Here is an 18,864-nt window from a genome sequence, read left to right as displayed (position 1 = left end):
GTGCATTATATAGTTTAAGCATTACATACCTTGACTTAAATTCAACAATTTTTATGATATAACCTGACATTTTATTTGCCTTTTTGATTGCTATTGTGCATAGCTTAGTCGATGAAAATGTTGCATCAACATATACCCCTAAATCCTTTTCAGAGGTTACTTCTTATGTGACAGTGTCTTCATTCTTGTATTTATAACTGATGTTCCTTTGCCCACGTGTAGCACTTTTCTATTATTAGACTGCTTTTTCCAGGTGTTCACCCAGTTCTGAAGGTTCTGCATGCCATTATGAATTCTTTGTACTGCATCCTCAATGTCTGCTGTCTCTCCAACTTTAGTGTCATCTACGAATTTGACAAGGGTGGGCCATTTATATGGATACACCTTAATAAAATGGGAATGGTTGGTGATATTAACTTCCTGTTTGTAGCACATTAGTATATGTGAGGGGGAAAACGTTTCAAGATGGGTGGTGACCATGGTGGCCATTTTGAAGTCGGCCATTTTGGATCCAACTTTTGTTTTTTCAATAGGTAGAGGGTCATGTGACACATCAAACTTATTGGGAATTTCACAAGAAAAACAATGGTGTGCTTGATTTTAACGTAACTTTATTCTTTCATGAGTTATTTACAAGTTTCTCTTTGTTTACAGCCATTGACATGTCGCAGAGGTTAACACGTGAGGAGCGGATAGAAATTGTGTTGATGTCTGGTGAACGCAGTAACCGGGTCATTGCAGCAGATTTCAATGCAAGACACCCTACGAGACCACCCATCTCCCATGCTACAGTTAGCAAACTGCTTGCTAAGTTTCTTGAAACTGGTTCAGTGTTGGATTTGCTAAAATGTGGACGCATGAAAACTGTCACTAATGAAGAAACATCAGTGGCTGTCCTAGCTTCATTCAGCAAGAGCCCACAGCGTAGCACTCGCCGCATGTCACTGGAGAGTGGCATTAGTCGAACATCCCTTCGGCGGATATTAGCTACTCACAAATGGCACCCTTACAAACTCCAGCTACTGCAGCATCTCAACGAGGATGACCCAGATCGGCGCACTGAATTTGCAGAATGGGCAAAACAAAAATTGGAACAGGACCCTCAGTTTACGCAGAAGATTTTGTTCAGTGATGAGGCAAACTTTTATGTGAATGGTAAAGTTAACAAACAAAACCACCGCTATTGGTCTGACACTAACCCACATTGGATAGATCCCTCCAAGACTGTTGGAACAAAAAAATTGATGGTATGGTGTGGTATATGGGGTACAAAGATAGTGGGGCCATTCTTCATCAATGGAAACCTCAAGGCCACTGGATATGCGAAATTGCTACATGATGATGTGTTTCCCTCTTTATGCACTGAAGCTGGCACGTTCCCCGAGTTTTTCCAGCAAGATGGTGCACCACCATATTATGGGTGTCAGGTCCGAGCATTCCTAGATGAACAGTTTCCTGGAAAGGGGATTGGTCGTCGTGGGCCAGTTGAATGGCACCCAAGGTCTCCCGATCTGAACCCCTTAGACTTTTATCTTTGGGGTCATCTGAAGGCAATTGTCTATGCTGTGAAGATACGAGATGTGCAGCACCTGAAACTATGGATACTGGAAGCCTGTGCTAGCATTTCTCCTGTGGTGTTGCTATCAGTGTGTGAAGAGTGGGAGAAGAGGGTTGCATTGACAATCCAACACAATGGGCAGCACATTGAACACATTTTATAAATGGTCAGAAACTTGTAAATAACTCATGAAAGAATAAAGTTACGTTAAAACCAAGCACACCATTGTTTTTCTTGTGAAATTCCCAATAAGTTTGATGTGTCACATAACCCTCTTCCTATTGAAAAAACAAAAGTTGGATCCAAAATGGCCGACTTCAAAATGGCCACCATGGTCACCACCCATCTTGAAAAGTTTTCCCCCTCACATATACTAATGTGCCACAAGCAGGAAGTTAATATCAGCAACCATTCCCATTTTATTAAGGTGTATCCATATAAATGGCCCACCCTGTATATCAGAATCAATGTCATTAATATCAATCAGAAAACGTAATGTAGAAGTAAAGTAAAGGACAGACCCCTGAGGGGCTCCACTGATGACCTTGTTCCATGTGGAGCATTCTTCTCTTATCTGTACTTTTTGTCTCCTGCCGGTTAACCAACCAGAGATCCAGTTTTGTATGTTACCTCTAATGCCTACGGCTTCTAGTTTCAGAATTAATCTGTTGATCAAGTGCTTTTTGAAAGTCTAGATAAATTATGCCATTTGATTTGTTTTTGTGAACTATTGCGGTTGCTTATTCAACAAAATCTAAAAGATTGGTTTGGCTGAACCTTCTTCTCATAAACCCATTCTTGCTGTTATTTACAATATTATTTTCATTTTTGGATTTTTTAAAATTTATTTCTTATAATAGTTTCCATAATTGTGCATGGCACAGAAGTAAAACTAATTGCTCCATAATTACTAGGATCAATTTTGACTCCCTTCTTGAAGATTTGAGTCACATTTGCAACTTTCCAGTCCTCAGATACTTCTCCTTTCTGAAGTGACTGCTGAAATATGCCTAATAAGGGTTTATAGAGGATATCTTTCATTTCTTTCTTTCACAAGCAGACATTAAACAAAGCCACAGGCATGCAAATTCACACTTCCAAGCTTTTTATATGAAAAGATTTAAAGGGGCCTCTTACCAGAGTGTCTCAGTAACTTCATAGCCTCCTTTTGGAATCTTACTTAGGCACTTTATTAGACTATATAAAGGATGCTTGAACCTAAAATGTTTAGCTGACACAGATTTGGTGAGTATTAGAATTTTTACGAGAACATTCTCTGAGTAGAACTTTTTTCAGGATTACTTCAGGTAATGAATAATATTTACTTCCTCATTCCAATCCATCTTATAAGTGATGTAATGGGGTTGAATTCCTTGCAACAAGCACTTCTAGTCTTCACAATGGTTGGTAATAACCTGGTACAAAATTAACAGAAAGATCCTCTTGAGCTTTCTAGTGTAGTGACCCTCTTTCTGGAGGGCTCCAGGTCTCTTTACACTGTTACAGAGTACCTGGGACAAGGTATTGGCAGAAAGTTTGATGAGCCATTAAGTGATGCCCTAAAGAAGCTGGAGGTGACCTTTTTTAATGTTGTTGTTGATGTTGCAGTGTCTTCCATCCAAGAGAGATTCACCACATTGGAAAATGTGGGAAAGAAATTTGGAGTACTGATACATTTTCCAAATCTCTCAAATGATGACCTCACTGAACAGTGTAAGGCCCTCAGTGCTACTTTGCTTTTTTAGGACCAATCAGACGTGGATGGCAGAAGGCTTGCACAGGAGATTAAGAATTTGCCTGATTTACCATCAAAATCTATGACCTCTCTTGAGCTGCTGAACTTTGTGCATGACAGTGGACTCTCAGAAATATACCCAAATTTGTGGACTGCTCTGAGAATTGCAGTTACTCTACCTGTAACTGCGGCTTCAGCAGAAAGGAGCTTTTCAAAGCTGAAACTTGTGAAGACATATCTAAGGTCCACTATGTCTCAGTAACGCCTCACTGACCTTGCCATCATCAGCATCAATCATGCAATTGCTAACCAGATTTCATATGATGACATTATTGATGACTTTGCATCAAGGAAGGAAAGGTCCTGATTTAGATGACAATTATTTCATATCAGTGTGTGTTGTGCGAAGTGCAATCATGTTAATTGTGCAATTTAGGAATGCCTTATTTTAATTGTATCTGCCTTTTATACTAACCCTAACCCTAACCCTAATTTAATATTAAAATTGCTATATGTATGTCTTATTTTGACTTCTGTGTGCGCTTGTTTTATATTTGAAGTTCTATTTCTTCCAATTTATATGTAAGTAAGTTTATATAAATATATATATGTTCATCTGGTCAAATTCAGTATGGTTCCGACAACAGTTTTTACAATAAAATATGTTAATGTACAATCCTTAATATGTTTTATGTGTCTGTGTGTGTGTGTGTTCGCCCAGGGCACCAAACAGGCTAGGACCGCCCCTGGCTGTACTTCACCTTGATTGTAATAACTCTGTTCTCTTTCTCTTTAATACAATTAAATCTCCTGCATGAACATAATTCTACATACAAATAGCACCTGTGGTTTTAGTAAAAGCTGTAATTTACAATACTGAACAAAGATTATAACCCTAAAAGTAAGTAACAAACATTGGAAAACAGTACTCATGAAATCACTAAAATCAGACTATCACATTTTTTGAGATCCCTGATATCTCATCCTCTACTCAAGACTTTCCATGAGGGTGTTTTTTTTTATAATCTGCACAGGTCTGGTCTTTTAGTTGACACCAGTGAGATGGCTTTGTTATAATAATAAAGAATGAACACTGAAACACTGCAAACAGGTATGACTTTTAAGAATGAACTAAAACAAAATGAAGAGGCTGATGGCAGCCAATGGACATGACTCCAGTCACTTATCAGACAAAATCTATTGTTTAGAACAACGTTTGGAATTTGGAATTATATTTCTAAATTTCTATTTATTTATTACAATATGTGCAGTTATTAACTCTGCATCTTAATGGATCCAGTTTTATTGTTTTGATTAAATGATTAATAAATCTACTTTGAACTCAGGACTGGGCTTGTGTGTTCATTTTGGGGTTTGGGCTTGCTGATGCCCCAGTATCCTTCACAATAGCTAATTAAATATGAAGGGCAACAAGGTATTGGAACTGATTGCTTGATAAGAAATGATCCTCACAGTTGAGACTAAGACCTTTAATTCAACTTTTTTAATTTACTCATAAATTGTTGTAAAATTTCTTTTGCATTTTTTTAACTATTTCTCCCTTTAAATAATATTTCAGGTATACAGTATTTCCATTCAAATGTGATAAGTTATTTGTGCGAAACTCAGATGAAGGTTACCTTAGAGATATCCTGTAGATTTCACAGCTGCCTAAAGCTGCAGTTCACTACATGATTTATCATTTCAGCAGTCTACTCTGAAAGTCATGTATTTGGATCACACAGAGCGTCAGCCTCTCTTTATGGAAGGGATGTAAAAAATCTGAATATTTACTTTATAAAATCATATAAAATTTGGATGTATCAATAAGCTTGTTTGAAGAACCAGTAATAATGTACATGAAGTAGTATGAAGCAGTGCTATGCAAATGGTTAACTTTTCTCTAGATACAAACATCATACAGTACATTAATTTTAAAAGAATGAAAAATAAAGATAATTAAGGAAAGTGAGTTTAATTGCATTTTAGTGCAATATTGGAGATATAGTGCCATAAATGCACAAATACAGTAAACCAATAATAAAGAAACAACACACAGAAAGGATGTTGTTTCACACTGAGTAAATATAAAGGAAGTAAAACATGAGGGCACCAAGGGAAATAGAAAATGAAAGAAAAAAGCACTGAAGAATTTTTTCCAGCTATACAGTATTCTGGTTCCACTTTCAGATCATTAGCTAGCTGATAGACCATCAGTCTAAACAAGAGCACACACACACACTGACTCTTTCATATCAGACAACTAACTAATCTGCTGTACATGTGTTTGGGATACAGGGGGGAAAAGGAATATCTGCAAACATTATTCAGAAACTGTAAGACAAATCTGCAGAGAATGACCTGCAGCTGCAAGGCAATAGTGCTAACCAGTGAGCTGCCAAGCCAGCTTTCTGATGAAAGTCACAAAAAATAAAAAATAAAAAGACTCAAACAAAGGCAGAAAAAAATAATTGAGAGTTTGCAATGATGTCCTTGATTGCTGTGTGATGTAACCACACTGCCGGTGGCCTTGAAACTAAATGCTGTACCTCCTGTAGTTTTCAGAAAAGTAGCAACATTTGAACAAAGAACAAATCTTTCACTCTACATACAGCTTTGAACTTGCTGAGGCGGAGAGAGTTAATAACATTTAGACTTTGTAATTCAAGAGAAAAAATCTTTATGGCGTTTTATTGTGAATGGTGAGTCAGTGTGGTTCAGACTTTCTCCTGAGAAGAAGCTCTCTTTTTATAGCTATAGTGTATTCAATATACTTTACCTGCCTATCCAGTGGAGTGACCTAAGAATTGTGGGTAGCTGTTTTCCTTTTCTTTTTTGTTATAATCTGACTGTGACATTTTAAAGTCACCAAAGAGAAGAAAGAGTACAGATGGTTCTGCCTGGCTGACAATAATGCATTTCTATAATAATTTAAGCTGAATGTATGAAATAATTTCTGTTGAGTTATGGAAAACACAAGCGATTTCAGTTATAATAGAATAATGCATGGTTTCTATAAAAGTGAATCTGCAATGTGGAAGTATTCAGTGTGACAAATTAAGAAAACTTGATTCAAATGGATATATTTAATTTAAAAACTGCAGTAAAGCAGATTATTCTTTTCTTCTGGCTCTAGTGCATTTAAAATGGGAGGCTGGGTAAATCTTGTCCACCCATTATTTTCATCTTACCATTGCACACTTCACTGATACCCAGCTGTGTTCTTGAATTTGTTATAAAAGCATGTCCTTAGGGTCTCCGCATTTTCTGGCACACCTTTCTTATACCGTATATACATCAACTATGTGCACAAAGCTTGCATATATTACAAAAAAAGTACAACTCCAGGCAGTCAGATATAGTAATGCCTATAAAAAGGCTAAGCTGAAAAATTAAGTTGTGAAAGAAGCTAAAATCTTTAATACAGCAAATATCTGTGATGCCAAAAAGTACACTAATAGAATGGTGACAGCATTTTCAAATTACAAAGCTAAGGGACGGGGTAAAGTTAGAGTATTTTACAGATGAACAGTTCAGCAGAGACTCTTAAGCCGATAAGAATTTACAGAGAAAGAGAAAAGCCTAAGAAGATCTGAAAGCAAGATTGGCAGCTTGGGAAAGCAAAAATATCAACTGGAAAAAGGACTGCTTTGCGTGCACAGTTTTTTTTTTATGTTTGGCAATAGAAGGAGCAAAGCAAGATCATTAAAATGGTAAACTTTGACCTCAGGGGGTTTCCAATAAAACTGATGCAATGAATGAAATACTTTGAAGATCTTTCTGATTATTTCATGGCTCTTACCATGGGTGCCTTAAGCTTCACCCTCATTCAAAACAAAAGGAAATTTTCATTGTTGTCCTCAACAACAAACACAAGAGAAGGTTTTGGGCAGCATAAGACATGATACTAACAAACACTAAATGAAATAATGAATTGAGAGACATTAAATGTTACTTTATTTGTACCAGTGTAACATATATTAAAAATTAAATCTAATTTATAAAAACAAACTGAGTAACTGAAGCAGGCAGTATAAAGAAATTTGAAATATTGAGTGTTAGTAGTAAGAACATATCTGAACCTTGATTCCTGGAAAAAAAACAGCATCATTTGCAGCTTGAACTGCTAAGGCAGGGGGATTTGTTTGAGCTTAACATCTGTGATTTACTGATCCCTAACACATGACACAGAAGTATTAGTCCCTAAACGACACACAGTTATTTTATTTAGTATGATAATTTACATTTTATCTTAGCTAATATTAACATTTCATATCCCCTACAGGTGCTTCATTCTGGTGCCTATTGGACATCGTTCCAATTAAAAATGAAAAGGGGGATGTGGTCCTTTTTCTGGCTTCTTTTAAAGATATTTCAGACACCAAAGTGAAGATTGCCTTGGATGATAAGAAGGAAGGTTGGTATAAGCTTTGTTACATAATGTGTCTATGTTCCAAGCCACAGCATTATGTGGTCAAACACAGGAAGCATTTTATATTTACTGGTACTGTTTAAAGCTTGGTATATTGTATATTAAGAAATAAAAAGGTTCACTTGTTCATCAATCTGGCTCATTTTTTAGTGCATGAGCAACACACCCAGATATTTCAAATAGATTTTGACAGGTATGGTAAGTTCTGCTAAAGTTAGTAATATCCTGACTATTGAAATATGCTATATTCAGCAAGCTTTCCATTGTAACATAATTATAAAGTGTAGCTGAGGAATTCCCAAGAAGAGAAGAAACCAATCACAGTTTCTTAAGATTGACCTCACCGGATATAAAGTGAAGTGAAATTCATTACATGCCAAAAATAAACTGCATGCTTCTCTTCTTTCACTGACATAGCAGAGAATTACAGATGATTTCTGCAGGGAAGCTGTCTCTTGGCCCATATTCCATGTGTTGGTAATGTGCTGAATGGCGGCCATAAGGTCGCATCTGGCATAATATATGGAGATGATTAAAAACCAACCAACTTTGAAGTGAAAACTTTATCATCTTTTTACTGCAAGTTATACTGTACATCTCATTAATTTAGAAAATTTCATATACTGTAGTAGTCTCTCTACATACACATTAAATGTTATCATATGCACAGTACATTGAATTCATTGGCTTACAGTATATGGACAGGAAATTCTAAATGTTTTCACTTACAGCTAAATATTGGAAATATACATCCATCCATTATCCAACCCGCTATATCCTAACTACAGAATATTCAGAGTGTAACTGCATATTAAACGAGGAATTATTTGTACTTAGTTATATCTGCCTTATTAGAAAATTCTGATTTAATTGATAAAAGGTGAAGCCTTAAATACCAAACATACGGTTTCTAGATAGATATGAAAAATTAGGAATATCCTTAGGGCAAGGTGTGTGTTAGTATTGTCATCATGTTATGTGCTGTGTTATACTTGGATAAGCTCTTAACAATGGTAAAGATAGATGCAGCTTGCATATGCAGCAGATGTTTTAAACTGACAAGAAAACACAATTTGCTGTCCTTCTGGAGGAGTAAATTCACAGTCAAACATCCTGCCATTTGTATTATCTTATTTTTAAAGCATCCTTTAATGCATAATCATCAAAATGGTGTAGTACACAACATTATTTGGGTTATAAATGGCACTGACCTTATTCATGAAAATAAGTTAATTCTATTATATTATGTACTGTAATATGGTGTTTTCAGTTATAGTTATATATATATAATGTTATGATTACATTTTTGTCAATAATTGCGCAAAATAAAATGATCTGGACTAGACAAACATAGCAATAGTGGTGATGACACTCTCAGAGACAGTGGATTTCCTTAGAATAACAGTGCAACATAAATTCCTTCTGGTGAAGAGAAACTGGTTTTGTATCTGCAGTTTAACCAAAACTTGAGATACTTTACTTACCAAGAACGTGAAACTGACGAAGCACTGACGAGATAATCAATGTGCTTGTTGCAGATGGGTACAAGCATGCTGTGCAGCCAGTCATTTAAATCATTTTCTGAATTGGAAAACAGTTTACTCAATGTGTTTGCCAAAATATTATTTTATATATACTTTGTATTATTTACTGGATTGTTAATGTGCTGGTTAAGCGCTTTCACAACTAGTAGTTATGTATAAATCAAAAATACATGACAAAAAATCACATTTTTACAGGTTTCATAGATAATGTTTAAAACTAATATAGTAAATAACATCTAACATAATTCTTAAACAATTTAGATTACACACAATATAAATATAACTTTAAATTCATAGTCCCTAGCATAATAATATAGATAAAGTAACACTAAACATTTTGGGAAGGTCATTGCTTTTTTGATCACTGGTGACTTTGATAAATCTAGTCTTCTTTCCTGCTCAAAAAACTGTAAATTACAAATAATACATTATAGATAACTTCTCATGGAGCACAAAGCTGGAATTAGACCTGTATGGGATATCAGGACAAACAAATCTCTCACACCAGGTCATACTGAGTTCATATTTTTTCCAAAGAAAATGCTGCAGATGTAGGAAGAATGTGCAAATTCTACAAAAAGGTAGATAATTGTCATTGAATTCAAGCACCAGCAGGTGTGGGGCACCAATGTTAAGCCATCTGCCACTTTTCTGCACACTAATGCTATTTAATAACCCATCAGTGTTTTGCATAGTATTAAAACAATCTAGTTGAGGAAAATAAAAACAAGGAAAAACAATTTTTTTCTTTGAATCTTACTGAATTGCTGTTGTTATTTTTCTAAGTGACACCATTTATGCACCTATGTGCTAGATAAAACTATGCTAAAAACACAAAACAAGGGATTATAATCAGACTGTAAAACACATGTGCACACACACACACACACACACACACACACACACACACACACATACACATCAGTAGCAGCTAGTGAAAAAGAATTGGGTGGAGGAGCAGTTTTTTGAGGGACATACTGAGGCAGCACTTCATAGCTCAGGAGAAAAGAAAAGAAAAAACAAATACACACAATGTAATGTGGCCTACACACAGAGCACTTTTAGTATTGGGAAAATGCAATATAAATGTAGAGAATTATTATTATTATTATTAGTTGTAGTAGTAGTAGTAGTAATAACATAGCCAGAAATGTGTTGGTGGTTGGGCATATATGAAACTAGGTGGGCAAATAAACTTTCACCCAGGTAAGATGGTTTATAGAACTTGACCATAAGCAGCCAAACAAGGGGGATCCAGTAATAAAACTCTGCCCAGTAATGGAGACAACATTGGAAGATGCACAAACACAAATTCAAAGACCCAGCCGTTAAAAATAAAAATCTATCCTTCTTGGATATTTTAAAAAGAAAACTAAAAGTATGGCCTGACGATGATGCAAAAAACAAAACAAAAAAAACATTAAACTGGTATGATAGCATCCAAACTATAGACACCAATAATAGCCTACAGTGAACAACACTGTCAAGTGAATGTTTTTCTCTCTCTCTGGCTCTCTCTCAGTTCAACCTTCTTAACCTACTTGACTTTAACAAACAGTAGGCCTATTATTAAATCACACGATATTAATAAAACACATGATAAAAAAAGGCAGAGTCTTTGCATGTTTTATAATTATACAGGATGGTGTTTAGTACTATAGTACACTATGAATAATGTAAACATGTGTAGTTACCACATCATCAGGTCAGCTATAAATATACTGTAGTACAGTCAATGTCAGTATTGTGATACACTGGAAATAATTCCTGGAGGATTTTAGAAATTCCATTTATTATCAAAATTATGACAAACAAAACACAATAGTTTGAAAATATTTGTAACATTGCTCAAGACCAATGTCATCATTATTTTTCCTTTTTAACATTCAACCAGTTGCTAAGGCACACAAGTTTGTTAACATTTTTAGATGCCGGAGTAAATCCCTTTATTTAATTTCTGTTTTATGAAGTAAATAAAATTACTTAGCACAGCATTGAATTGCTTCTGTGATTACTCATTCTGGATGTTTTGAATGCTTATAGTTGCAGGAGCTATAGAATGCCTAGTAAAAGGAGGCCCTTTGTTATCAAGGCAACTGTTGTTGCATTACTTAGGCATCATAGCATTCTCAGCCCTTTTAATTCATAGTTTAGTGAAGTGATCACCTACATAAAATAACCCTGAAAGCAGCATTAAAAGCTCAGGAATTTTAAAAATCTCAGGAACTGATCTTCTTCCTAATAATATACACACACAGACCTGTCCTTTCTGTATTCCTAGTCAGCTTATCATTTGTCATAACAAGAGCTGGAAAAAGTCCATGCATAAGCTCTTCCTCAATCACTTGCCTTCTGTTGAATTCTTAAGTTAGGTCAGTCCAGTCCAAGGTCCTTTATCTTCTATTTTTTCTATTTTTCTTCAAGTGAATGATTTATGAAATGATGTTTAATTAAAGAAATAACCAAAATTTTCTTTGATTTCCAAAGTCCCACTTGAAGTTGCCATCTTCTTAAAGTCACGCTCACTCATCTGTAGTTACATAATTTTAAAGGCAGGTGTGAACTGTGAACCATTGATGTCAACTTGACATAGTACACTGAACGATTGTCCAATCACATTAGATTAAATAACCTAATAATACTAATTTCTACAAATACTAGATGTTGGAGTGTCATGGGCACAGAGAGCTGTGTTCCAGGAAATGTCTGAACTCAACCAATTAAAGGGCATCCTCAGGTCACCTGCTTGCCAAAAGATCAAGGACTTACATAGACTGTCATTTGGCTGGCATCCTTCACTATGGAAATATAGGGTACTCAGACAGAATTTTTTTTTTCATACAGAAATCTAAACAATGCATGCACATTTCGAAGCATATATGTCAGTAAAGCCTTGTTCACACGGGTGTTAAAATCGAGCGTTTTTTTTGCGTTCGTAGCGTCCGGTGAGCACGGATCAAGCGCCGAGTGTTTTCTACACGTAGGAGTCAATGAGAGTGTTCACACGGGCTTTGGTGACGTGCGTTTGTCCAGCATCGCGTATATACGGCATCAAAAAAACGTTGCATGCAGCTTTTTCTTGGCGTTCAAAACCCAACGAACGCAAGGAAACCGCTTCTAGTTCGTTTTCTGTGCGTTTATTTTACGCTTCGGAGGACCTTACCTCAAAGTGGCAAGTAGTCTCTCTTCGGGGCTAACACCAAGTCGCATATTGGTTGATTGGCGTGCAATGTGGCATTGCACCAGCTGCAGCAGACAATCAAAAGTGGAAACCGACATCCGACAGTAATTAAAAAACTTGCGCGGAAATTTTCGCATTTCTTCGCATAAAGCACAAAAAAACTTCCTTTAACCCGACGTTGTGCAGTCAGAGGATGAACCCAGTAGTGGCGGCGATTTTTCTCTCCCTACGTCGCAGTATTACGAGTATTTTAAAACAAGAAGATTAATATCTAACATAGAAAAAATGGTCCATATTGAAAGGAGGCACCTCAAATAAAACGACAAGGGCTTTCATATCCAGTTCCCGACACTGCCTCCACAGGTTAACACACAAACTACAATTTGGGCTGCAGGCTGGCGTTAGACAGAGACAAACGAACGCCGGTGTAGAAGTCAATTGATCGCCACCACAAAATGCAACATAAACGTCTAGGACGTTCAGAGCAAGTTCGTTTATCCAAAAACTTAACGCCCGTGTGAACAAGGCCTAACTGATATTGCTGTTCGTTTCCCAGATTTTTCACATATTTTATTATATATATATTGATTGTTAATTTGTAAAATTTAGTAAATTTCTGGGATGTTATTAAGGTGTCCGTAACAGGTACTATGATACATTTTTCTTAAATTTATTTAACTAGAAAGGGTAAGCACCTTTTAGCTTGGAACTGACAAGTTCTTTAAAGAAGAGTGCAGGAAGAGCAAACATCCACGTTTCAACTCAATAAAAATATATATTTAAATCAAACAGAAGTGGTAAAGCAATTATACTTTTGTATTGTTTAAATCCCTATATTTTTGCCTAAAAATGTTATTTATTTGCCTGTTGTTCCAAGGATGTACTGCTTTGGGGGGGTATTTTATCATGAACATGGTATCCCAATACTTATTGAATATGGATCAAATGTTTCAGCTCATGTAGGGGTATATATGGGGGGAATTGCACTTGATTGCCAAAAATTTGCCTTGCCTCAGGGCAGCATTATTTAATATATTAAAGTTTTTTTTTTTTTTATTGTGGCCCTGATAGCACATATCTGTATATTGGTATGATCAGAATCACAAAGATTGCTTCAGTTTTTTACTTACTGTATGTATAGCATATTTGTTATACATTTTTATTTGTAATATTTTCAGTTCAGTGTTTCAATGTTCATATACATGTCAATATTACTGAAGTCCTTTTTAAAGGATACACTTCATTTCTTGTTTTACATGTTTGTCATTTTCTAAACAGACAAACATAAAGGGAGAGTAAAAACAGGATCACATTTCAGTTCTGCAAGAATACGAAGCCGTACTGTGCTGTATCAAATCTCTGGTCATCTACAAAGAAGGGAGAAGAACAAAATTAAAATCAACAAAGTAGGTATCTATTGTTTTTATAACAATTTAGCTGTGGTTACTTTTTCATACATTTCAAACCTATTTAAAATGGTTGCACAGGAGTGTGCTATTGACAACTGAAAACATTTCATTCAATTCAGAGTAGCGGGAGCTGCTGCCTATCGTAGCAGCTCAGAGTGCACAGCAGAAAAGAGCTCTCAAGATGTTGCTGTTCTATTGCAATATTTATTATTTATAGCTTGCCTCTGTTTGAATTCTGGAGAAGAAATACCGTAATTTTGTGATCTAATGGTAGGCACTCACGCTGTATAATCCCATTTATACCATAGGATTGAGTTGTATTGTGGCTTACACAACAAAATAGATGAAACTCAACTGATGAAATTGATAATTTGCATTTAAATTCCTCTATGTTGAAGGAAATATTCTTTAGTGAAAGTAATTATTAATTACCAAAAATACACACATGCCACTACCCATCTTCATGTCACTACATTAAAATTACATTCAATAGTTTTTTATAATAGGCTCAAAACTGACATTGACTTTAATGTATAAAATATATTAAGTAAATAAATTATCTGTGACAGAAAGTATTGGATTGATTTCTTTATCACATGCATTGCTGAAAATGCCATTTTTATTATGTTTTTATGATAAAAATAAAAAATATACTGTAGCTTAGAATGTGACAAACTGTTTTATTTTTTTAACTTAAGAGTCTGAAAAGGTAAAAAAAAAATAAAATTTAGTTTCTTTAATAATGTAAAGAGATATAAATAAAATGTATTAATGATTTTGACGCCTGAAACATCTTATGATAAAGTCTAACAACTTCTTCAACTTCAGTTTGTCCAATTTAATAAGTTAACAAATCAGTTTTTCATTTTGTATTGAGCTAACCTCTGCAGCAATTTAAGCCTAACTACTGTGAAGAGCTATGTATTATAATATTATCAGGTAAAGCTACAGAGCTTCAAGGACCTGTGATTAATACCCTATTAATTTGCTTTTAAAGTCAAGTTGTCATTTTGTCTTGACAACGGGACATATGTTTTAACCTGTGAGTGAATAAAGGGTGTGTATATGCATAATGTGCCTGCATTCTGTCCAAAATGTATTCCTATGATGTAACTCATAATGTCAAGATAAAGTATAACATCTGTAATCGACATAAATATGGCATAATTATTGTTTTTAATTATCCTGAAGTACACAAGTTTGGAATATAGAAGAAAACTGAAATACCTATAAAATAAGAACATGAAGTGAATATGCAAACTTCATACAAACGTTAACCAGTTCAAGAATAAAACCACCCTACCACAGATTGACAAATTCAGAGGAAAAAAATAACTATGGATTTATTATGCATATGGCCACCAATGCACTACATATCTGCTGATCCAATTTCATTGAAGTACTTTGAGAAAAATTTAAAAAATACTAGCTAATATCAGCGGCTTTGCTCGCAAAGATCTCTTTTAGTGAACCAAGTGATATAAAAATAAGGACACAATTTTATTTCAGTTTTTGATTATGTACCAAGTCTGTGCTGTACATTAAAATTATACTTTAGAAACAAATATGTTGAGGAAGAAATTACAATACTTGTCCATATACAACGTTAGATGTAGCACCCCCAGGTTTCAGCAAGGTGAACTCACTCTGGAGCACACCACATAAAGCTGGCCATGAGAAAAACAATCATCCCTCAAATCCACTACCACCTCTTTTAGAGACTGACCTTGTGCTTTATTAATAGTTGTTTCAAAGCACACTTTAATTGGAAAATGCAGGTGTTTGAATTGACAAGGAAGGCCAGATGGTATAAGAGGAATACGTAGTATAAATACAGTTTCTCCCTGACCAGAACCAATAAAGATACATGCTTCAATTACATTTTTGTGTAAAGCTTTTATTTGCAGTCTTGTGCCACTGCACACTTTTGGAGGATTTAAGTTTCTCAAAAGCATAAGTGATGCTCCTGTGTTCAAAATAAGTTTGTGCAGAAGTATGCCATGTTCCCTTAGCCAAGATACAGGTTTAGAAGGTAAGGTTTCTATATCAGGATATAACTCCATTGATATGTCTATGTTGTCTATTAAAGTACATAAATTGTCCAGGATCTTTACTATTCCTTCTTTCTCCTCTGTTCTACCATCTCCTAATTAAAATACTAGACCTGAAAACTCTTGTAGTCATCCATCATATGCACTTTCATACATTTTTTAAGTCTCAGTATTTTTATTTCCAGTCACATATAGGATGAGTAGTTTCCATGCCAAATTTCAAAATTCTAGGACTTGGGGTTTAGGAGATCTAGTGATGAATCACTCAGTGGGTTTTCACTTTTTTATATATAGATGAATTTGAGGTGAGGCAAGAAGTCACAGAAGACTGCAAATCTCACTTTGACTATTGTCTGCTTTACAGTGGTTAGAAATAGATATATTTTTAGCACTATAGTTTGATTCTTTTGCTGACCACTTCAGTGTTATAAAATAAAATACTGTACAGTGAAATATTTTGTTGCATGTAAGTTATGTCAGCTACATCATTATATAAAATTGCAGTTAATATTTTAAAAGGTATAAGTGTAGATATGATGTTTAAAAAATATAACATAGACAGATAACTTTATTAATCCCTAAGGGGAAATTCACATACTCCAGCAGCAGCATACTGATAAAAATAATATTAATTAAAGAGTGATAAAAATGCAGTGCAAGTTAAAAAATGGAAGGTAGTGAGTGTGAGGCAGGTGTAACAGTATATAATCTTGTATAATGTTATCGTTTACCCCCCCGGGTGGAACTGAAGAGTCGCATAGTGTCGGGGAAGGAACGATCTCCTCAGTCTGTCCGTGGAGCAGGACAGTGACAGCAGTCTGTTGCTGAAGCTGCTCCTCTGTCTGGAGATGATACTGTTTAGTGGATGCAGTAGATTCTCCATGATTAACAGGAACCTGCTCAGCGCCTGTTGCTCTGCCACAGATGTCAAACTGTCCAGCTCCGTGCCTACAATAGAGCCTGCCTTCCTCACCAGTTTGTCCAGGCATGAGGCTTCCCTTTTCTTTATGCTGCCTCCCCAGCCTTCTAAGGAAGTATAGTCGGCTCTGTCCTCTCTTGCACAGAGCATCAATACAGTATTAGCAGTCCAGTCCAATTTATCATCCAGCTGCACTCCCAGGTATTTATAGGTCTGCACCCTCTGCACACAGTCACCTCTGATGATCACAGGGTCCATGAGGGGCCTGGGCCTCCTAAAATACACCACCAGCTCCTTGGTTTTGCTGGTGTTCAGTTGTAGGTGGTTTGAGTTGCACCATTTAACAAAGTCCTTGATTAGGTTCCTATACTCCTCCGCCTGCCCACTCCTAATGCTGCCCACGATTGCAGTGTTGTCAGCGAACTTTTGCACGTGGCAGGACTCCGAGTTGTATTGGAAGTCTGATGTATATAGGCTGAACAGGACCGGAGAAAGCACAGTCCCCTGTGGCGCTCCTTTGCTGCTGACCACAATGTCAGACCTGCAGTTCCCAAGATGCACATACTGAGGTCTGTCCGTAAGATAGTCCACGATCCATGCCACCAGGTATGAATCTACTCCCATCTCTGTCAGCTTGCCCCTAAGGAGCAGAGTTTGATTTGTTTTAGTAACAGTGTTATGCAATTTTGGGCTAAGTTAATTAGAGTCACGATTAATCACAGGATACTGGCATTCAGTCATTTATATCATATGGTTTTATTTCATTTAATGGCTGTGTGTTAGTTATAGTCTGGACACAAAGTAGTAATAATAAGAGCTCACCTTGAGTAAAATGCAATTCCAGCTCATCTATGAATAAAACCCAAAATTAAATTTAATGTCATCCAGGACTAATATAATAGGTGGCTGTAATTAAACACATATGGTAAAACTTCCTTATTCTAGTACTGTAAATTTACATGGAAATTTTATTTGTAATTAAAGCAAAATGAAGTGCTAAAGGCAACTGATAGAAAGATTTCCTAATAGACAAATCATTTAAATTAATTACCATAAGGCAACTGATCTGTGAGATGTTTTTGTAACTTTGCTCTTTAATTTCACTATTTTGTATATTTGCAGTTTCAGCATATCCTGCATCATTTGTAAATAGTCTGTATGGTGCGGCATAGGTGCTAATAGGGTGTTTCAAAGACACCATTATTTATTATGTGCAAGTCAAATTTTTAAGTGAATAAGGTTGCATAAGTGAAAAGAATGAAGCAGTCTGGGTCAATCTAACATGAGGAGTGGTATGATTGTGGCACTATGTGATCAAATAGCCAATAATAACGAAAGGAATGTGTTATGTATTTTATATTTTAAGAACCATCTTTTACTAATCTTGCTTACAGTGCACAATGCATTCATTCAAATGGTTAAAATTTTTACTCTTATCAATTTTAAAAATTCTGTTTTTAGTACTTTCCATCTTCTGTGCCATTGCTCAAAGGGCTCAATGTTAGTAATGGAAATGAGCAACTTGCTCATATATGCTTATAAAGCACTGCCATTCAAATAAGAAAGAAAGGCATATTTTATGCCAGCATATCTTGAGAAGCAGCACTCCTCTGTCTAACAAGTTCTAGAGGAGAAATCTCCCCTTGCTGCAAAAGGAAAAATGAATTTGAATATCTCACTATGGCAAATGACAAGCGGAAAGATGCAGGTGGGAATGAGCTGAGAGCTTATCAGCAATCACTTTTTATATCTGAAGGTAACAAGAATACTGAAAATAACTGCTGAACAAGAACATTTAACCTTGACCCTCTCTTACTTCTCATGGTAGTTAATCAAATTCTTTCCCAAACCAAAGTAACCCTAACAAATACTTAACAATTAATTCCAAGACTATAATTCAGTTAATGCAGAAGGTGTCCTCCACAGTACCTTAAATAGGTGCATTCAAATTTCAATTTTAGCAGATGTTGAAGTATTTCACTTTGACTACATGATTTTATTTGCTTGCAAACAGAATTTAATTGGTGGGTAATGT

At 35.6% G+C, this 18,864-nt stretch overlaps 1 protein-coding gene across 2 annotated transcripts in view; it reads left to right on the top strand.

Moving 5' to 3' along the window:
* kcnh8 (potassium voltage-gated channel, subfamily H (eag-related), member 8) overlaps positions 1–18,864 on the top strand; it is a 262,905-nt gene that overhangs the window by 115,245 nt on the left and 128,796 nt on the right. For both annotated transcript variants that reach the window (XM_039737375.1, XM_039737374.1), the window contains exons 3-4: positions 7,579–7,710; positions 13,729–13,856. In XM_039737375.1, the coding sequence (XP_039593309.1) occupies positions 7,579–7,710; positions 13,729–13,856 (260 nt within the window). The remainder of the gene's footprint in view (positions 1–7,578; positions 7,711–13,728; positions 13,857–18,864) is intronic.

Source organism: Polypterus senegalus, chromosome 15 (genome assembly GCF_016835505.1).
Source record: "Polypterus senegalus isolate Bchr_013 chromosome 15, ASM1683550v1, whole genome shotgun sequence".
Lineage (NCBI taxonomy): Eukaryota > Metazoa > Chordata > Cladistia > Polypteriformes > Polypteridae > Polypterus > Polypterus senegalus.
This window is presented reverse-complemented; position numbering and strand designations above follow the sequence as displayed.